The following is a 23,224-nucleotide window of genomic DNA, read 5'->3' on the forward strand; positions in this document are numbered from 1 at the left end:
GATCTGTCTCTCTTACAATTCCTTTCCAAGTTAAATCACGCTACACATTAAAGGAAGACCAAGTCAATATCACTAGCTAATAGCTACGCTATCAAATTAATAGACCCTTACAAAGTGGTGGCTCCTTTACAAAATCTTCACAAATTAGTGGCCTCGTCACAAATTGGTAGCATCGTTACACCATATAATCCAGATTATCAAATACGATAATCTACATTATCTGCTTTGAACTGGATTATATGAGTCTACACTGTCATATAATCCAGTTCAAAGCAGATAAACTGGGTTTTGTATGGCAGTATAGAAGGGGCCTCAGGAAGGGAATGCTAGATTTCATCTAGAAGTCAGAGGAATTAAAGATAATAATAAGTTGATTTTTTTCAATTCATGCTCACAGATGTCATGAATGACTTTTTAATAACATTAAAAGCATAGGTTCTTTTTATTGCAATTTCCAGTGTGAGAGGGTACATCAGATTACAGAAAAACATTCAGACATACAGATTCTATGCAACTATATTGGATGTACAACAACTTATAGTTACATTTGGACTAACAAACAGACAAAGGAGAATTACATTTTCACTTAACATTCACACACATGTATATGCATTCTTTCTCATGCACCCAAATATTATTAAATTATTTTCTTCCTCCTTGGAGAAGTACCTGTTAGGCTAGACGCTGCTTTCCTGAAGCCCTTCCAATGCATAGTTCCAAAACTTCCATAACGCCATAACTTCAAAACACCAAATTGCATCCTTTCCCTAAGCACAATACCAAGGACCAGATCTCTGTTTTCCAGACAGCAGAACCTGACTCCCTGCACAAAATCTAAGACTCCAAAAGCATAGTTCTTCCTCTTCTCTTGAGAAAGAAGCCCCAAAGTGACTAGACTGCTCCCTAGCAAATCTACCACTCTACGAATACACTATCTCTCTCCTTCCCATGGAGCAGAGCATAGCAGGTGAAACAGACTCCTCAGGTCTGTCACACTTTGAGCATTATTAGATCGAGTCTTTTATAGGAATATTCTGCTGATGTAGTCCCAGAGTTGTAAATTAATGATAGACATCTTCCGTCCTGGCTCCATCTCAGTTTCCTGGCCAGATGTTGATTCTTCTTGATTGGTGTTGATCGTATGTTGACTTCCTTCTTAACACTGTAAACATTTCTGTTATCACTGTCCCAGTTTTTATCAGAGTTTACTTTTCAGTTCTTATTAGCAACTTTTATATATGAACCCACACATTCCCTTCGATCATCTGGAGAGGCCCTGCTCACGATCCCACCTGCGTCGCAAGCGCGTTTGGTGGGGACGAGGGACAGGGCCTTCTCTGTGGTGGCCCCCCGACTCTGGAACTCTCTCCCCAAGGACATCAGACAAGCCCCAACGTTGGCAGTCTTTAGGAAGAGCCTGAAGACCTGGCTGTTCCAGTGTGCCTTCCCAGAACAGGAAACTCCTGGCATCATGTCCCAAATGCACTTTGTTAGAGATTTAGGATTGTCTGCACATTGCACCTACCTCCAAAAAACCTCTACATATCACCTGTCAAGTCCAGCACTTTTTAAATTTTGTCCATTACATTTGGCCTGGCCTTTAGGTTTTAAATGCATCATGGTGTCGTTGTTTTTAGTGTTTGATTGTTTTGCTTGATGTTTTATTATTTGCTTATGAGTTTTACTGTTGTATTTGTATGCTGTTGTTTTGTTGGTGGCCTTGGCCTTTGTAAGCCGCATCGAGTCCTTCGGGAGATTTTGCAGGGTATAAATAAAGTTAATAATAAAATAATAATAATAACTTTTAATTACAGTCCAGCAAGCAGTTAGTTAGTTATTGCAGGCCTTAATATTTTACTGGTGCTCCGTTCATTTTCCATTCATTCCCACACATCATATTAAATTATCAAATCTGCACATTGAATTTCTTATTACATGGACCCCAGGCATCTTTCCCTAAGAACCCATGGTGTAAATCAAAATGGGGCTTTTCAACGCTCCATTTGGAAATTAAATGAATGATTCTCCTACCTGTTATCCTTCGTTCAGCTTTCTTTTCAAATTATCAATTTATTTATTTATTTATTTACTTACTTACTTATATACCGCTGTTCTCAGCCCGAAGGCGACTCACAGCGGTTCACAACAAATAAGAACAGCAAATATTCAATGCTACAGTGTAAAAACAGTTAACAACCTGACATATTACATAATTAATAAACAATTACTACAATAACCATTCAATTTGCCTTCCCATCACATAAGAGACATTTCCCTTCCACTGTCTCCTCCCTGTTATAGATATAAAAATTAGGAGGAATGCAGTAGATATATTACTTTTAATTAAAAAGAGGATGGGAAGGATAAGAGGGGAAAAATTAATAAACATCCTATTAACAGCAGCTAGGTTATTAATTGCAAAATATTGGAAATGGGAAATGAAAATACAGATTAATGAATGGTATAAAGAAGTCTGGGAAATAGCACTGAACGATGAGCTAACATCAAACTTAAAAGTAAAGAAGGGATTATGTAAAAAAAAAAAAAGAGTATTTGGAGAAAATTTCTAGAAAAAGTATTGGAAAAAGAAGATGGGAATTTACCTCCAAATGAAGAATTGAACTTTTGGTGGGACTTTAGAAGAAAAGATGGCTCCGGAGAAGAGGAGCACAGGGGTGAATGTAAATAAAAGAGAGGGAAATGTATAGTAGATATTTACATATTTTTTCTCAAATAAAAATTTATTAATTTTTCAAAAAGACAGTTGTGTGGAAGGGTCCCTGGAATAAGCCAAGGAATATTGGGAGGAAGAGTTCTTCATTGGTTTCCTGTTTCTGAAACACCTTTTGCATAGTATAAGGATGGTATTATTTTCTTATTACAGGTATTTAAAACCTTAAAGCCTTTTAATCCTTTGTGTCTTCCCTTTGTATATTAGTTTTTCTAGGATCTTGCAAGAAACAGTGAAGGAGCTGGCTCCTCAGTGTGATGTTTCATTCATCTTGTCTGAAGATGGGAGTGGAAAGGGAGCTGCCTTGATTACTGCTGTTGCAAAAAGGATGCATACAGGCTCTGAAAACTAAGAGGATCCAACATACACACACGTGTGTGCAGCAGCAATATATTGTGGAAGGTCTCATAAAACCCATGGAAGATAGCTGCTCAGAAGAGGCACTCTGTTCCATGGTTTTTGCTAGCTGCATGAACAGAAAAGAGGTTTTGCCAAAACATGCAAGTTATTTTTATTGTCACGTGACCCGAGTTGCCTTATATACTTGATATGTCTGCACTGTGCCTAATGTTGTTCATTAATATGAGACATCCAAGTCATTTAGCTATTATTTCAAAAATCAGTAATTTTTTTTAGGTTCTTGTGGTTTTTTTCGGGTTATAGGGCCATGTTCTAGAGGCATTTCTCCTGACGTTTTGCCTGCATCTATGGCAAGCATCCTCAGAGGTACCTCACTACCTCTGAGGATGCTTGCCATAGATGCAGGCGAAATGTCAGGAGAAATGCCTCTAGAACATGGCCCTATAGCCCGAAAAAACCCACAAGAACCTAGTGATTCCAGCCATGAAAGCCTTCGACAAGTAATTTTTTTTAAAAAAGTATTTATAAGATAATCTGTCCCTGATGTACTACTGTTTAATACTTTCTCATACATTTGAAGTAGACATGTTGTAACATGGATGTAGGCATCATGTTCCCATATTGCTGGATGTAGGTCTGATATTCCTGTATCTCCTTGGTTAGATAAGTGCTAAGGCACACTTTTTAAAAACTGTAATTGTTTTTTTTTAAAGAAAGCAAGACATAATAATAAATTAATGGGGTCTTTTCCCAACAAAACCTTGTCTTTAGTGTCTTTAGTTGTATTTTCTTTCAGTTTGTTTGATGCTGGATGTCAGGGAAGGGGAGTAGCTCAGTGGTAAATTAATTATTTACAGCTTTTATATTCCGCCCTTGTCACCCCGCAGGGGACTCAGGGCGAATTACAGTGTACACATATATGGCAAACATTCAATGCCAGTTTTGACATACAAACATATACAGACATACACAGAGTATATTTAACTTTTTCTGGCTGCCAGGAAGCTGTCGCTTTCATCGTCCATCTGCGACACTGATGAAGCACTTCCGCATTCCCCGCATGCTTCCCTGCTGGAATGCTTTGCTGGAGTCTTCTTTATGGCCCCATAAATCAGTTAATTTAGCCTCCCCACACTTTAAGGTGGTACCTTATTTTCCTACTTGACAGATGCAACTGTCTTTCGGGTTGCAAAGGTCGAGAACAGGCTACACACAATTGGTTGGAAACCCACTTCCAACAATTGGTTGGAAACCCGGGCTGGCTTCGAACTCATGACCTTTTGGTCAGAGTGATCTTAATGCAGCTGACACTCAGCCAGCTGCGCCACAATCCCGGTCTTGACTCCGAATGCTGCAGATTCAATCCCTGCTATTCCCAGGCAGGGCTACTCGGATCCCTGGAGAACTGCTGCCATGCTAATAGGACAGTTTTAAGCAATTAAGTTTAATAATAGTCCTCAAAATTAGTTTATTTGATTTAAAATGAATGGATACGTCTAGATCCCTCAGGCCATGTCCATCATGGTTGTCATGACTTCAGGGAATACTTCTCTTGCTCCTTTTATGCTCCTTCATGAGCATATAAGGAGCATATATGCTCCTTCATGAGCAATATGAGTCTCCCTAGGGGTGAGAAAAGCGGTATAGAAATTTTGTTGTTGTTGTTCATTCGTTCAGTCGTCTCCGACTCTTCGTGACCTCATGGACCAGTCCACGCCAGAGCTCCCTGTCGGCCGTCATCACCCCCAGCTCCTTCAAGGTCAGTCCAGTCACTTCAAGGATGCCATCCATCCATCTTGCCCTTGGTCGGCCCCTCTTCCTTTTGCCTTCCACTTTCCCCAGCATAATTGTCTTCTCTAGGCTTTGCTGTCTCCTCATGATGTGGCCAAAGTACTTCAACTTTGTCTCTAGTATCCTTCCCTCCAATGAGCAGTCGGGCTTTATTTCCTGGAGGATGGACTGGTTGGATCTTCTCACAGTCCAAGGCACTCTCAGCACTTTCCTCCAACACCACAGCTCAAAAGCATCGATCTTCCTTCGCTCAGCCTTCCCTAAGGTCCAGCTCTCACATCCGTAGGTTACTACAGGGAATACCATGGCTTTGACTAGGCGGATCTTTGTTGCCAGAAATACTTTAAATAAATAAAGTATAGAAATAGAAATACTTAATAGAAAAATAATAGAAATATTTAATAGAAATACTTTAAATAAATAAATTCATGAAAAACCACTGTGTAGAGAGTTACGAGACCAAATTTTGAAACCACTGTCACAACAGGTTGTTGTTATGCTGCGTTTCTCCTTGATTTTGGCTCCTACAAGAGAGAGAGAAATGCTGTGAATTAAAACAGCCTCATTGACTTGATCACGTAAATCAGGATTGGAAATATAGCAGTCACACTGCAAGATTAATATATGCAAAAATTTGGAGATTGAAAGAAACCCCCTCAAAAGACCGATGGCAAATAAAAATAATGGATGTAATGAACATGGATGAATTGACCCAATTCCTAATGAAACACCAAGGAACATCAAGAAAGAAAACAGACTGGCAACCATTTAAGAAATACATGGAAAAAGAGAAGAAAACATTAATTATCTAAATAGGGAGGAAAACGGAAAGGGAGGAAATCAGCACAAAGGGAGAAAGAACATATAAATACAAATATTAGTTATTTCTTTTTTCCTTTTTTCACTTTCCCTTTTAAGGAAGAAATGAAGGACATAACAAGCAAGGAAGAAGACCGGAAGTACAGAAGCTTAATATTTTATTTTTATTTTTATTTTTGTATCATTTTCTTTTCTTTTTTTCCTTCTCTTTTCTTCCCTTCTTTTTTCTTTTTTCCACTTACCTTCTTTCATTTATTGCATCTATCAAAAATTACCTTTAATAAAAATTATTCAAGGAAATATAGCAGCCACACTGATGTTTCTGGACTGCAAGCAGAGGCAGCCCTAGGTAATTTTCAATGGTAAGCAAACAGTATTTTGGTGCCCCCCCCCCCCCCAACCAATCACTGATATATATTTTCTGTTCGTTGTGGGAGTTCTGTGTGCCATATTTGGTTCAATTCTATCGTTGGTGGAGTTCAGAATGCTCTTTGATTGTAGGTGAACTACACATCCCAGTAACTACAACTCGCATATGTCAAGGTCTATTTTCCCCCAAGAGCACCTCAAGAGCGCCCCTGGGCAAAACCAACTGTACTGCAAATGCTTACTTTGCGTAAGGGTTGAGCCACCCCTGACTGCAAGGCCCAATAGTCCAACCCAACATGGCCACTGCAGTCCAGAAACATCTACTGGACCTTAAGATGCTCCCTTTGAGTTAAATAATTAATGTATCATGAAATAATTTAAGAGCTGCATTGTGTTTTTAATTGAAGAGGAATGAGATAGGAAATGAGAATTGCACCATTGTTCTGCAAAAAGGTTTATCAACCTTTAGGACTCACTTATTTTTTCTGTCCTTGGTTAATGATACAGTACGTAGTTTCACATTATGCTCATGAAAGCATGAGCAGAATGTTGCAAAGTTGCAATCCCATGTGTACATGCTGTAAAATGAATAGAAATGATCTCTTCATAAGAGTAAAAAAATCTCTCAGTTCTTGTGGGTTTTTTCGGGCTATATGGCCATGTTCCAGAGGCAAGATTCACACCTAGCCCAACTTACAAAAGCCTTTTGTCTCACCCTGGTCATTCCACAGATATATAAACCCCTTTTTTCCCAGCTCCAGCAGACCTCACCTCTGAGGAAGCTTGCCATAGATGCAGGCGAAACGTCAGGAGAAATGCCTCTGGAACATGGCCATATAGCCCGAAAAAACCCACAAGAACTGAGTGATTCCGGCCATGAAAGCCTTCGACAATACAGTAAAAAAATCATTTGAGAAAACGGCATTATCTACCATATGAAACAGACAAAGACAAGATTACATTTTGTTATGCTAACCAGGACCTGATGGGCTCTGCGGTCCAATAGCATCTGAAGGACTATATATCCCCCTTCCCTGTGCTAGTGTTCATTTGGTCTTAAGCAGAGGGGGCCTAGATAATTTTCAACAGTAAGCAAACAGTATTTTGGCGCCCCCCCCCCCCCCCAACCAATCACTGATATATATTTTCTGTTTGTCGTGGAGTTCTGTGTGCCATATTTGTTTCAATTCCATCATTGGTGGAGTTCAGAATGCTCTTTGGTTGTAGGTGAACTATACATCCCAGTAACTACAACTCGCATATGTTAAGGTCTATTTCCCCCCAAGAGTGCCTCAAGAGTGCCCCTGGACAAAATCAACTATACTGCAAATGCTTACTTTGCGTAAGGGGTTGAGCCGCCCCTGGTGTTAAGAAAAGAGATTTAAACACATATGCCAGTGCCTAGCAATGACTGGCCTCCAGATCCTGTTGTCAGGCCCATTTAAATTTCGCACACATTTGAATTTTCCACACATGTGGAATTGCCCCACAAACAACAGCATTTGGTAAGGTCCGTTGGAACATAAGTACACGACGAAAGTTATTTTCAAAAAAGTAAATTTATTTTCAGAAAGTACATACTTCACTCTATTTTTCGACATAGTTGCCAAGTTTGTTCAAACACTTATCATACCTCTGAACCAATTTTAAAATACCCTCTTCACGAATCCTCGCTTCAACTGAAGCCACCAAATCGTCTGTAATCAAAGAAGGGTGACTGGAATGGTCGTCATCATGGACGTTGTCACGGCCATCTTTGAATTGTCGTACCCACTTACGCACTTTGCTTTCACTCATTACAGTATCACCGTACACTTCACAAATCTGTCGATGAATTTCTGCAGCAGGCAAGTTCCTTGCTGACAAAAACCGTATCACTGAGCGAACCTCGCATGCGGAGGGTGAGTTGATGGTCTTAAACATTTTTAAAGCACAGAACAGAACCGTACAGGTTAGCTACAGAGAGGAAACTGAGCACAGTTGTTCCTGAGGCATGCCAGTACACGACGCACGTGCTCGTTGCGGTATGCGCATGAACTACTACTGTCTACAACAAAACGGACCTTACTTAAAAAATACCCCTCGTATACTACCAGTATTTTAAACCTTACATCCTTGTAATGCTTTGTGTCTACCCCTATTAACCTGATGGCACAATGGGTTAAACCCTTTTGTCGGCAGGACTGAAGACCAAGAGATCGGAAGTTTGAATCTGGGGAGAGCGCAGATGAGCTCCCTCTGTCAGCTTCAGCTGCCCATGCGGGGACATGAGAGAAGCCTATCAGAAGGATGGTAAAACATCAAAACATCCGGGCTTCCTCTGGGCAACATTCTTGCAGAACGGCCAGTTCTCTCACACCAGAAGTGACTTGTAGTTTCTCAAGTTGCTCCTGAGAACATCATGGGTTTGGGGAGAAAAGGAGGACACTGTACTGTTCAGTTTCTAAAGGTTCGCAGCACTTTGAAGATGCTACATTAAGGCTTGCTTCATGGAAAATATGCTCTTGCATTTAGGTTTATAAAAAGTACTAGCTGTCCCCTGCCACGTGTTGCTGTGGCCCAGTCTGTTGATCTGGAAAAGGGAATAAGAAAGTGTTGGTTTCTAATATATGTAATTTCGTTATGCTTGTGGGTAAACAGTATTTTTTGCTGTTTCTTTGTCAGTGTTGATGTGGAGAGTGCCTGGTTTGCCCACCCTGGAACACGCAAGATATCATTGCCCTTCTTTAAGGGTCCCTTTCAAATCTATGATACTATACCTTTGTGTGTGTGTGTGAATCATATCTATCTATCTATCTATCTATCTATCTATCTATCTATCTATCTATCTATATTTATGACTGGATGGCTCTTTGTCAGGAGGGCTTTGATTATGTTTTCTTTCCAGGATTGTGGCGCAGCTGGCTGAGTGTCAGTTGCATTAAGATCACTCTGACCAAAAGGTCATGAGTTCGAAGCCAGCCCGGGCTGGAGTGGGTGTCCAGCCATTGTGTAGCCCGTTGTCGACCTTTGCAACCTGAAAGACAGTTGCATCTGTCAAGTAGGAAAATAAGGCACCACCTTGTGTGGGAAGCTAAATTTAACTAATTTATGAGGCCATAAAGAAAGAAGACTCCGGGGAATGTGGAATGCGGAAGAACTTCATTGGTGTCGTTGATGGACGATGAAAAGCAGCAGCTCCCCTGGCGGCCAGAAAAAAAGTTAAATAGCCTTTGTCTGTTAAATGTTGTTTGTCAAACTGGCATTGAATGTTTGCCATAGATGTGTTTACTGTAATCCGCCCTGAGTCCCCTGCGGGGTGAGAAGGGCGGAATATAAGAACTGTAAATAAATAAATAAATAAATTTTCCTGGTGAAGAGAGTTGGACTGGATGGCCTTACGTATTTACTGTTGGTCATGGGGGTTCTGTGTGGGAAGTTTGCCCCGATTCCGTCGTTCATGGGGTTCAGAATGCCTTTTGATTGTAGGTGAACTGTGAATCCCAGTGACTACAACTCTCAAATGTCAAGGTCTATTTCCCCCAAACTCCATCTGTGTTCATATTTGTGCATATTGAGTGCTTGTGCCAAGTTTGGTCCAGATGCATCATTGTTTGAGTCCACAGTGCTCTCTGGATGTAGGTGAACTACAACTCCCAAACTCAAGGTCAATGCCCACCAAACCCTTTCAGTATTTTCTGTTGGTCATAGGAGTTCTGTCACTCCTGTGTGCCAAGTTTGGTTCAATTCCATCATCGATGGAGTTCAGAATGCTCTTTGATTGTAGTTGAACTATAAATCCCAGCAACTACAACTCCCAAATGACAAAATCATAAATTTTGGAGTGATGGCCACTCCTTGTGTTGTGAGACATTTTGTTGCCAAATTTGGTGTGATTTTGTTCATTGGTTCTTTTGTTTTACTCATTATGAAAAGAGCAGATAGATGATAGATAGATAGATAGATAGATAGATAGATAGATAGATAGATAGATAAAAATGATTGAACACCTCAGAGAAGAGAGTTATTGACCTAAAAATATTGTCTGCCTTACCTAGCTTGACAAGAGGTGGCAAATAATCAGAATAAGTTTCACAAATGCACGCAGATGAGAGAAAAGCAAATTAGATTACCCAAGCATTCTGTCAATAAGCTTCATTTATTTAAGTTAATTTGAAACTTGGTTGTTCCCCTTTAAGATCACACCTCATTTCAGTCTGACGTTTGCAATTCATGCTGTAGGGCAACCAGCCTCACGACTGCATGCCAAAGCACAGTCTTTGGACAATGAGTGGGCCTGGCACATCCAGCCAGGCTGCGGCAACTGGCACTCTGGACCAACATGTCACAAATCACCATCCTGCATCTGGGATCTCCAAATTACTCAGATATAAGAGACACCAGTATGGATGCATATTTTTCACAGGCTCTAACGCTTCAGGCGAAATAAGGCAGCGTTACAATACCAAAAGTTACAGGTTTTCTTTTTTAAACATGCACACTTTTACGTTAGAGTTGGCTCCTGTTTTGAAGACTTAATGGAATTAAATGGTAAGTCCAAAAAATGTAATTCTCACTTGAGATCTACTGCTGCATGATGAGGGACTCCACTTGCGTTATAGGAGTGTTTATGATTTCTACAATATCCAAACAATGGCTGTGATATTGGCAGTGGCTAGAATCCTGCATGGAAGGTATGTCTCCATAAGTGGATTTCAATATGCATGGATTAAAATTGGGTAGTCTTGTAACATTTGCATCCAATAGAGGACAATTGTTATGTTACCATGTAGCAGAGCCAGCAAAGTAACAGTGATGGGGAGATATTGGAAAAAATAGATATTTATTTATGCATATATTGTATGTACTTTACCAGCACTAAAATGTAAGAAAAATCAGGTTCTCTCTGTGTAAGAAAGCCAGCAGGACAGAGAAGGAATGTTGAAAGGAGGAGGAGAAGAGGGACCTGTTATCTATACATTCCACAGAGACTGGTACAATATAGCCTTTAACTTCTAAGTAAGGAACCTATCTGTCTCCCTCCTGACAGGTTAAAGTAGGCCACTTGATTGATGAATGTAAGCTGTAAGCTGTATGCTACTCTCAGAAAAAAATATGGAGACATGCCTTTTGTATGTTGGAAGATAGAATTTGATATTTCTATGATGCTAAAGTGACGTAGTGAATGATGTCAATGTATGCAGAAGCATGTTTCTTTGTTTGCCTGCATTTGTAGAGTTATACGAGGGGTATTTTTTTAAGTAAGGTCCATTTGAACATAAGTACACAACGAAAGTTTATTTCAAAAAAGTACATTTATTTTCAGAAAGTACATACTTCACTCTATTTTTTGACATAGTTGCCACGTTTGTTCAAACACTTATCATACCTCTGAACCAATTTTAAAATACCCTCTTCATAAAAACTTGCCACCTGCTCCGATAACCAAATCGTCTGTAATCAAAGAAGGGTGACCGCAGAGGTCCTCATCATGGACGTTGTCATGGCCATCTTTGAATTGTCGTACCCACTTATGCACTTTGCTTTCACTCATAACAGTATCAATCTGTCGATGAATTTCTGCAGTAGGCAGGTTCCTTGCTGACAAAAACCGCATCACTGAGCAAACCTCACATGCAGAGGGTGAGTTGATAGTCTTAAACATTTTTAAAGCACAGAACAGAACCGTACAGGTTAGCTACAGAGCTGAAACTGAGCATAGTTGTTCCCGAGGCATGCCGGTACACGACGCATGCGCTCGTTGTGGTATGCACGCGAACTACTAGTGTCTACAACAAAACGGACCTTACTTAAAAAATACCCCTCGTAAAAGGCACAGACAACACCTTTATCGGGCACTCTGGTTTGCTTTTGAACACAACTCTTCACCAGATTCCCAGCTGGAAATAAAGCCGTACTTTTCTTTCTCCGGAGAGGATCTCTCTTGATACTATCTCTCCTATGATGCTGCAACAAAAATTCTTGATAGGATTATGGAGGTAGGAAATGTCCATGCAGCCAGCAAGTCCTGGGGCCTGCGAGCCAGCCAGTTCCTATTGTCATTGAGTGGCTGCAATAAACATTGATGTTTGGCGATCCTGCCAAGGTCCGGATTTTTCCAGTGCAGAGATATGGGAACAATGGGGAACTTTGGCTGAAGTCTTTAGTGAAAGAAAAGTTGAATGGGTGACAGATTTGGACGAGGTGTGGCTTTCCTAAGGCCCCCTCCATCCTATTGAGATATGATCATAATTGCCAAATGACCGCTTCCTCTGGGGGACCAACTCCGAGCCCAGAGGTCACGGTCCTTTGTTATTGTCCATGCAAATAGTGTATTTTGATAAGGGTCTTTTTCAACTGGAGATTTCCTTCTTTCCAGGGTCAGAAAAAAAGGAAAAAAAATTGGAAATCATTTTGTAAGAGCATCATTATTAAGAGTATGGATGAAATACAAGAATCATTTTTATACTAAAACGCCTCTATGGGTTTCACCGATGGAGGCGTATCAAAGAAGATTACTGGGTTGGAGAGCGTGGCCAACATATAGAGATATACTAGTGAGGAATACTATGGAAATTAAATCCTTCCAGCAAATGAAAGAAATAAATGGTAATTTGACGTGGTTACACTACTTGCAAATGAAAGAATATATCAAGCAAGACAATAAGATAGGCTTCGCCTGGGAAGAGTCAACTTGGGACAAAATATTAAAGACGAATAAGAAAGTAATTTCAGTTATTTATAATACACTATTAACCTGGCTAACGGAGTGCGAGCAAGTGAAAACATGTATGATAAAATGGGCCGAAAACATAAGAAGACCTATTCAATTTAGGGAGTGGGAGCAGATGTGGAACAAAAAATTGAAATATGTATATGCAACAGATTTAAAAGAAAACTGGATAAAAATGTTCCACAGATGGTACACCACTCCTAAGAAATTATCTTTAATGAACAAGAATACTTCTGATAAATGTTGGAAGGGTTGCCATCAAACAGGTACTTTTTATCATATGTGGTGGACGTGTAAAGAAATAGAGAAGTATTGGACGAAAAAGTACATGAAGAGCTACAAAAAATTTTGAAGAGAGTTTTTAAGAAGAAACCAGAATATTATCTATTGGGATTTACAGATTTGGAATTACAATTAGATGAGAACGAAGGTAGACTATTTACCTATGCTACAACAGCGGCGAGAATATTATTGGCGAAGTTTTGGAAACAGGAAAATATCCCTACCACTGAAGAGTGGTTAGGGAAATTAAGAGAAATAAGAGAAATGGACGAATTAACTTTTTTCTTGAAAAAGAATACCAGGAACCCGATAAAGAGGACAGATTGGACTCTATATGAAAATTACGAAAAGGAAATAAATAAATAAGAGAAATACTATGAAGTGGATATAATGGAAATATCATTGAGGACACAACACCTGATGGAGAGATGGAAGTCAATTTTTATTTTATACTTTTTTTCTTTTTTTCTTCCCCCCCCCCCCTTTTTTTTTCTCTTTATTTTGTGTGGCTTTTATATTTTTGTATTTTTTGGGTGGACTTGGGGGTAGGGGGATGTATTTCTTACTTTTTTCCTTTTTTCCTACTTTCCTATCATCTTTTTTAATATTCTCCCTCTTTCGATGTTATTTTTAAAACCTTAATAAAAACTATTATAAAAAAAGAAAAAGAAAACATACCCACTTACCCCCAGAGTCCCAAGAGAGCACATAAGTATAAAGAGAGGCGGTTTCTCAGTAATAAACGTGCTACCTTCTGCTATATATGAAACCTAGGGCATAAAACCTTGATTAAATGTACACACTATCTAACATGGGAAGGGTATTTGTTGTTGTTAGTGTCTTGACAAATTGACCAAGGCTTAACCCTTATTATCCAGTCTGGTGTCCTTGTCCTTAGCAAAACTATAAGTTACTATCTTTTATGGGGGGGGGGGGGTCATGTTCAACTTCAGGAAGATGATTAAGGTATAAGAAGTCCACCACTATTAAGTCACAGTCAAGCATGCCTTAGGAGAAGCCTGTAAACCAGTGTTTCTCAACCTGGGGGTCGGGACCCCTGGAGGGGTCATGAGGGGGTGTCAGAGGGGTCGCCAAAGACCACCAGAAAACACAGTATTTTCTGTTGGTCATGGGGGTTCTATGTGGGAAGTTTGGCCCAATTCTAACCTTGGCGGGGTTCAGAATGTTCTTTGACTGTAGGTGAATGATAAATCCCAGCAACTACAACTCCCAAATGTCAAGTCTATTTTCCCTAAACTCCACCAGAATCCACATTTGGACATACTGATTTTCATGCCAAGTTTGATCCAGATTCATCATTGTTTTGAGTCCACTGTGCTCTCGAGATGTAGGTGAACTACAATTCCAAAACGCAAGGTCTATGTTCCCCAAGCCTCTCCAGTATTTTCTGTTGGTCATGGGAGTTCTGTGTGCCAAGTTTGATTCAATTTTATCATTGGTGGAGTTCAGAAAGCTCTTTGATTGTAGGTGAACTATAAATCCCAGAAACTACAACTCCCAAATGATGGAATCAATCCCCCCAAATCCCACCAGTATTTGAATTTGGGTGTATCGGGTCTTTGTGCCAAATTTGGTCCAAAGGATATACATCCTGCATATCAGATATTGACATTACGATTAATAACAGTAGCAAAATTATAGTTGTGAAGTAGTAATGAAAATAATTTTATGGTTGGGGGTCACCACAACATAAGGAACTGTTTTAAGGGGTCACAGCATTAGGAAGGTTGAGAACCACTGTTGTAAACGTTCACTCATATAGTTTAATGTGACAACAGACCTAGACAGGCAAAAATATCTGTAATCTAGAGACCAGAGTGGTTTCTTTCAGTGGACAGGATGGTGTTTCCTGGTATATGCTTTCCCGACATATGACTTTAATTCATGTAACTTCTTTTGTGAAGTAAGGGGCTGCATGAGGACTATTGTTTACATAAATTGCTTTAAACTTAAATTTATGGGAAGCCTTAATGCTTGTAGGCACTACTGTTTAACTTTCCAAATCAAGCATCCCAAGTTTGCTCCATCCATGTTCAACATCTATACAAATGACCAGCCACTGCCAGAAGGAACAGAGAGTTTCATCTATGCCGATGATCGTGCCATTACTGCTCAAGCAGGGAGCTTTGAGATGGTAGAACAGAAGCTCTCCGAAGCTCTAGGTGCTCTTACTGCCTATTATAGGGAAAACCAACTGATCCCTAATCCATCTAAAACACAGACATGCGCCTTTCACCTTAAGAACACACAAGCATCCCGAGCTCTGAGGATTACCTGGGAAGGGATCCCACTGGAGCATTGCAACACACCCAAATACCTGGGAGTCACTTTGGACCGTGCTCTGACCTACAAGAAGCACTGCCTGAACATCAAGCAAAAAGTGGGTGCTAGAAACAACATCATACGAAAGCTGACTGGCACAACCTGGGGATCACAACCAGACACAGTGAAGACATCTGCCCTTGCGCTATGCTACTCTGCTGCTGAGTATGCATGCCCAGTGTGGAACATATCTCACCACACTAAAACAGTAGATGTGGCTCTTAATGAGACATGCCGCATTATCACAGGGTGTCTGCGCCCCACACCACTGGAGAAATTACACTGCTTAGCCGGTATTGCACCACCTGACATCCGCCGGGAAGTGAAAGGACCAAGGCAGAGACATCTCCAGCTCATCCCTTGTTTGGGTATCAGCCAGCACGTCAACGACTTAAATCAAGACATAGTTTTCTTAGATCACATTGGTTAGACCACATCTGGAATATTGTGTCCAATTCTGGGCACCACAATTCAAGAGAGATATTGACAAGCTGGAATGTGTCCAGAGGAGGGCGACTAAAATGATCAAGGGTCTGGAGAACAAGCCCTATGAGGAGCGGCTTAGGGAACTGGGCATGTTTAGCCTGAAGAAGAGAAGGCTGAGAGGAGATATGATAGCCATGTATAAATATGTGAGAGGAAGCCACAGGGAGGAGGGAGCAAGCTTGTTTTCTGCTTCCTTGGAGACTAGGACGCGGAACAATGGCTTCAAACTACAAGAGAGGAGATTCCATCTGAACATTAGGAAGAACTTCCTGACTGTGAGAGCCGTTCAGCAGTGGAACTCTCTGCCCGGAGTGTGGTGGAGGCTCCTTCTTTGGAAGCTTTTAAGCAGAGGCTGGATGGCCATTTGTCAGGGGTGATTTGAATGCAATATTCCTGCTTCTTGGCAGGGGGTTGGACTGGATGGCCCATGAGGTCTCTTCCAACTCTTTGATTCTATGATTCTATGATCTACAGAGACATTCGCTGGAACACCCCAGCAAGCGAGAGTCCAAAAGTGGCAGGCCCAAACCCAGCACCTCAATCCATGGGTGATACCAGATGAGAGACTCCCCCCTGGGCACACAGAAGACCGGGCGACTTGGAAGGCACTGAACAGACTGTGCTCTAGCACCACAAGATGCAGAGCCAATCTTAAGAAATGGGGCTACAGGGTGGAATCCTCGGCATGCGAGTGCGGAGAAGAACAAACCACAGACCACCTGCTGCGGTGCAGCCTGAGCCCTGCCACATGCATAATGGAGGACCTTCTTGTGGCAACACCAGAGGCACTCCAAGTGGCCAGATACTGGTCAAAGGACATTTAATCAACTACCAAGTTTGCAAAATCTGTGTGTGTTTTTTTCTTTTTAATCTGTGTGTTTGTTTTGTTCTGTTAGAATTGTAACACAATGGTATGGTTGCTGATGACACGATAAATAAATAAATCCCAAGTTTAGAAAAAATGCAGTATATCTATATTTATTTACTCCTGGCATTTCAGGGACTTTTCCATTGCTTTCAAGTGAGTTATTTTCAGAGCAGCATTGTTTCTAAATCCCAGGCAGTTAGTCTGAAATTTAAATAATTGCACGGTCATTAAATTTTATACAAAAACGGAATTGACTCTAAAAAAAGCAGCTGCTATGTTATCATGATCAGAGCAAAAGCAAAGCCTTCATTCATCACAGCAAAGTTACATTGTTGAAGAACATAATTCACAATTATTATGCCTTTTTTTTCTTTGTCCCTGAATGATTAAGAAGAATGTGTTTTCAGACAAAGAGGTTTTAATTCAGCAAAGCAGATGGGAGTGTGCAGTAAGTAACGTTTTTATCCAAAAGCTTTTTTCACCAGGGCAGGCTTTTGGATACAGAAGCTAGAGAAATCCATAGCTGATCTCCTCCCAAGACAGTCAAAGTTGCATCTTAATGACCGAGAATCAGATGCCATAACATTTTGAGTGTGGGGACACACGTAGGACTATTTATGTTCAGTGCTCTTTGAGAAAGTATCCTTTCGGTCAACCGCATTGCCTTGGTTTGTTTCTCTTGCAGATAAATCAACATCTAGAATTTCTGAGTTTGGGCCTCCACCAAGGACCCTTCGGGAGGATACCCACCAACATGCAGCAAAAACAGGTAATTATCTATGCCAGTGGTTCTCAACCTTCCTAATGCCGTGACCCCTTAATACAGTCCCTCATGTTGTGGTGACCCCCAACCATAATATTGTTTTTGTTGCTACTTCATAACAATCATTTTACTACTGTTATAAATCATAATGTAAATATCTGATATGCAGGATGCATTTTCATTCACTGGACCAAACTGGGCACAAATACCCAATACACCCAAATGTGAATGCTAGTGGGGTTGGGGGAGGATTGATTTTGTAATTTGGGAGTTGTAGTTGTAGGGAGCCCCCGGTGGCGCAATGGGTTAAAGCACTGAGCTGCTGAGCTTGTCGATCGAAAGGTCGCAGGTTCGATTCCAGGGAGCGGCGTGAGCTTCCGCTGTCAGCCCTAGCTTCTGCCAACCTAGCAGTTCGAAAACATGCAAATGTGAGTAGATCAATAGGTACCGCTCCGGCGGGAAGGTAACGGCGCTCCATGCAGTCATGCCAGCCACATGACCTTGGAGGTGTCTATGGACAACGCTGGCTCTTTGGCTTAGAAATGGAGATGAGCACCACACCCCAGAGTCAGATATGACTGGACTTAATGTCAGGGGACTACCTTTACCTTTACCTTTAGTTGCTGGGATTCATAGTTCACTTATAATCAAAGAGCATTCTGAACTCCACCAGTGATGGATTTCAACCAAACTTGGCTCCCATGACCAATGGAAAACACCGGAAGGGTTTGAAGAGCATTGACCTTGAGTTTGGGAGTTCACCTATATCCAGAGAGCACTGTGGACTCATGCAATGGTGGATCTGGACCAAACTTGGCATGAATACTCAAAATGCCCAAATGTGAACACTGGTGGAGTCTGGGGAAAATAGATCTTGACATTTGGGAGTTGTAGTGATTTATAGTTCATTACAATCAAAGAACACTCTGAACCCCACCAACGATAGAATTGGCTCAAACTTCCCACATGGAATCCCCATGACTATCAGAAAATACTGTGTTTTCTGATGGTCTTTGGCGACCCCTCTGACACCCCTTCGCGACCCCCTCAAGGGTCCCGACCCCCAGGTTGAGAAACACTGCCCTATGGTAAGAAAAAGCAGGTTTTTCTCCTACCTATAGCTCAAAATCATGTTTGGAGGCAAATGCCCAATACTATCCCCCAGGTTGAGAAACACTGATCTATGCGTTGCACAAATTTGTTTTACAGGAACGACTTTCCTTTTTGAACAGGAATCAGGAGCTGGTTAGGAAAGTTGCTACTTTAGTTATTCCTGGGTTATAAATGTCATTTCTTAGTTGGGTCTGTCATAAAAACATGGGGAAAGTTTATTAAACTGTAAAAACATTGTTTTTTAGGGACATCCTGCAGCGTATTTTACAATAATTTTTCAATTAATATCTCATAGTCTCAACCAATTCAATATCGTTTGTGGCAGCCACAAAAGCATTTTTTCTAGAGTATAATAACTACTTTGAAAATAAGTACCACACAATTAAACAGGAAATAACACTTTCAGATCAGGAACAGAACACTTTACAAATTTTGTTACATAGTGTTACAGGCCAAAACATATGAGGGACAAACATTCTAATGCCCTTGCTGTAAATCAGGGGTTCTCAAACTAAGGCCCGCGGGCCAGATGCGGCCCTCCAAAGTCATTTACTCAGTCCCTGGTCTAAACTTTAGACTAGGGGTCCACAAACTTTTTAAACAAAGGGCCAGGTCATAGTCCCTCAAACTGTTGTAGGGCCGGAATATAATTTGGAAAAAAAAATGAATGAATTCCTATGCACAGTGCACATATATGTTATTTGTAGTGCAAAAAACACTTTAGAACAATAGCATAATTAAAATGAAGAACAATTTTAATATAAACTTATTAGTATTTCATTGGGAAGTGTAGGTCTGCTTTTGGCTGATGAGATAGGATGGTTGTTGTTATTGTGTGCTTTCAAGTCATTTCAGACTTAGGTTGACCCTGAGCGAGGGCCGGGTAAATGACCTTGGAAGGCCGTATTCGGCCCCCGGGCCGTAGTTTGAGGACCCCTGCTTTGGACTTAGGGTCACCCTAAGTCTGAAACAACTTCAAGTCACTCAATAACAACAACAACATCATCAACAACAATCTGAATTAACTTGACTATCTGATCAGTCAAAAGCAGGCCCACCATTTCCATTGAAATACTGGTAAGTTTATGTTGGTTACAATTGTTCATCATTTTAAATACTGTGTTGTTTTTTCATGTTTTTTGCAGTACAAATAATATACCGTATAGACTTGAGTATAAGCTGACCCGAATATAAGCCAAGGCACCTAATTTTACCACAAAAACTGGGAAAATGTATTGACTTGAGTATAAGCTGAGGGTGGGAAATGCAGCAGCTATTGGTAAATTTCAAAATAAAAATAGATACCAATAAAATTATATTAATTTAGGCATCAGTAAGTTAAATGTTTTTGAATATTTACATAAAACTGTAATTCAAGATAAGACTGTCCAACTCTGATTAAATCATTATTCTAACCTTCTTCAATGTAATTATGCTTACATGACCTCCAATAATAATAAATAGAGTAAAATAATAATAATAGAGTAAAATAATAAATGTAATAACAAAAATAATAAATGTAATAAATGTAATAACAATACGTGGGGTTGCCTTTGAAGACGGCCCGGAAGCTCCAACTAGTCCAACGGGCGGCAGCCATGGTATTAACAGGGGCTGGGCGCAGGGAGCACACAACTCCTCTGCTGTACCAGCTTCATTGGCTACCGATTAGCTACCGAGCCCAATTCAAAGTGCTGGTTTTGACCTTTAAAGCCCTAAACGGTTCTGGCCCTACATACCTATCCGAACGTATCTCGGCCTATCAGCCCACCAGGACCCTTAGATCTTCAGGAGAAGCCCTTCTCTCTATCCCACCTGCTTCACAGGTGCGGCTCGTGGGAACGAGAGATAGGGCCTTTTCTGCGGTGGCCCCCCGGCTTTGGAATGCCCTCCCTACTGAATTAAGATCAGCGACTTCGCTAATGGCATTTAGGAAAAAACTAAAAACCTGGATGTTTGAGCAAGTCTTCAATTGACCTTCGTCGTGATGTTTTATCTGACCATGGATTAGCAATCAAGACAACGAATTGGATGACGATTTTAACTATGAGATGTCCCGATCTGTATTGGTGGCCCAATACTGCGTATGATTTTTGTATGTATTCTTAATTTTAATTTTTATATGCTTAGTGAATTGTATTTTTAACATTGTATATTTTAACATGTTGTAAACCGCAATGAGTCGCCGCACAGGCTGAGATATTGGCGGTATACAAGCATACCAAATAAATAAATAAATAAATAAATAATAAATAGAGTAAAATAATAATAACAACAATAATAAAATAATAAATGTAATAATAATAATAACAATAACAAACTAAAATAATAAATAATATTGACTCGAGTATAAGCCAGGGGAGAATTTTTCAGCCTAAACAAAGGACTGAAAAACTAGGCTTATACTTGAGTATATACAGTATCTGCAGTGTGCACAGGAATTTGTCCATGTTTTTCTCAAAATATAGTCTGGTCCCAACAGTCTGAGGGACAGTGAACCGGCCCTCTGCTTTAAAAGTTTGAGGGTCCCTCATCTACACCATAGAAATAATGCAATTTGACTTTAATTGCAACGACTCAATGCTATAGAATGAGAGTTGCAGTTTTATAAGGTTTTTCTCATTCTATTGCCTCAGCAACCTACGAATTCCAAGATTCCATAGCATTGAATCATGGCAGGTAAATTGCATTAATTCTACAGTGTAGATGTACCCTAATATATTTTAGGTTCTCTAGCTTTTCAGATATGAAAATAGTAGCCTCTTGACTATTGTGGTAGAATAATGATGGTGAATCACTAGAAGCCTAGTTTCTCAAGTCGCTCCTGACATGACAAAACAAGCAAAAAAACAAACAAGCAAAACCTAGAAGTGGGTTGTTGTAGGTTTTTCCGGGCTGTATGGCCATGTTCTAGAGGCATTTTATCCTGACGTTTCACCTGCATCTATGGCAAGCATCCTCAGAGATAGTGAGGTCTGTTGGAAGTAGGAAAATGGGTTTATATATCTGTGGAATGAATAGGGTGGGACAAAGGACTTTTGTCTGCTGGAGCTAGGTGTGAATGTTTCAACTGACCACCTTGATTAGCATTTAATGGCTTGGAAGTGCCTGGGGAAATCTTTTGTTGAGAGGTGATTTGATGTGCCTGATTGTTTACTCTCTGTTGGATGCTGTTGTAATTTTTGAGTTTTTTTTAATACTGCTACAAGATCATTTTGAAAATGCAATGACAACGATTTCCATCTTAGGGTCCTTCCACCATGTCAGACTACACAGAGAAGCCATTGAAATACACAAGCATGTGGACAATTTCAACAGAAAGGAGGAAACCATGAAAATGAACAAAATCTGGCTATTATAAAAATTCTAAAATTACAACAGCAAAACAACAGAGAGGAAATAATTAGGGATATCTAATCACCTCTCAACAAAAGATTGCCCCAGGCACTGCCAGGCCATCAAATGCTAATCAAGGTGGTCAGCTGAAACATTCACACCTAGCTCCAACAGACAAGAGTTCTTTGTCTCACCCCGGTCATTCCACAGATATATAAACCCGTTTTCCTAGTTCTAATAGACCTTACTACTTCTGAGGATGCTTGCCATAGATGCAGGCGAACCGGCAGGAGAAAATGCCTCTTAGAACATGGTCATAAACCCCCCCAAAAAACCTACAACAACCCAACCTTAAATATGCAGATAATACTGGTAGCCAGATTTTGTTCATTTTCATTTTCAAGCCTAGGAATCTACCACATTCCACTTGTAAGATAAGCATTCACTGTGTATGTATGTCTGTTTATGTGTTTGCTGGTGTTCTCGGATTCATTCTAAGCAGTAGACACGGGACATAACATTTTCCCTACATAGTTTTTAGTGACTCCCCTGTTATCAGAAAACAAACAACTTTACTTTACAAATTCTGAGGTATATGAGCTACAATTTCTTCTTATTTTTAATTCAAACAAAACATTGGGTTCAAATTACAAGAAAGGAGATTCCGTCTGAACATTAGGAAAAGCTTCCTGACCGTAAGAGCTGTTCAGCAGTGGAACTCTCTGCCTCAGAGTGTGATGCGAGCTCCTTCCTTGGAAGCTTTTAAACAGAGGCTATTTATTTATTTATCATGTCGGGAGCAAACCAAACAGTTGTATTGCATTTTTAACAAACAAAACACAAAACACAGACAAAAAACAAACAACAGAGGCTGGATGGCCATCTATCGGGGATGTTTTGATTGTGCTTTTCTTGCATGGCAGCGGCATTAGACTAGATGGCCCATGTGGTCTCTTCCAACTGGTAATGTTGTTCATTAAGGCTAAGATGTACATAGCCAGGTGACTTTCATTCACTGGACCCAAATTTTGCACAAATACCCAATACGCCTAAATTTGAATACTGGTGGGATTGGGCAAGGAGGATTAATTTTGTCATTTGGGAGTTGTAATTGCTGGGATTTATAGTTAACCTATAATCAAAGAGCATTCTAAACTCCACCAACAATGGAATTGAACCAAGCTTGGCACACAGAATCCCCATGACCAACAGAAAATACTGGAAGGATTTGGTGGGCATTGACCTTGAGTT

The 23,224-nt window shown here is 40.4% G+C and overlaps 1 protein-coding gene across 1 annotated transcript in view; it reads left to right on the top strand.

The window, feature by feature from the left end:
- LOC132771183 (hexokinase HKDC1-like) overlaps nt 1-3,855 on the top strand; it is a 79,680-nt gene extending 75,825 nt beyond the window's left edge. The window contains exon 18 of the mRNA XM_067465688.1: nt 2,939-3,855. Coding sequence (XP_067321789.1) covers nt 2,939-3,083 — 145 coding nt within the window. The 3' untranslated portion in view covers nt 3,084-3,855. The remainder of the gene's footprint in view (nt 1-2,938) is intronic.
- Nucleotides 3,856-23,224: the final 19,369 nt, after the last annotated feature.

This window comes from Anolis sagrei, chromosome 3, assembly GCF_037176765.1.
Source record: "Anolis sagrei isolate rAnoSag1 chromosome 3, rAnoSag1.mat, whole genome shotgun sequence".
Lineage (NCBI taxonomy): Eukaryota > Metazoa > Chordata > Lepidosauria > Squamata > Dactyloidae > Anolis > Anolis sagrei.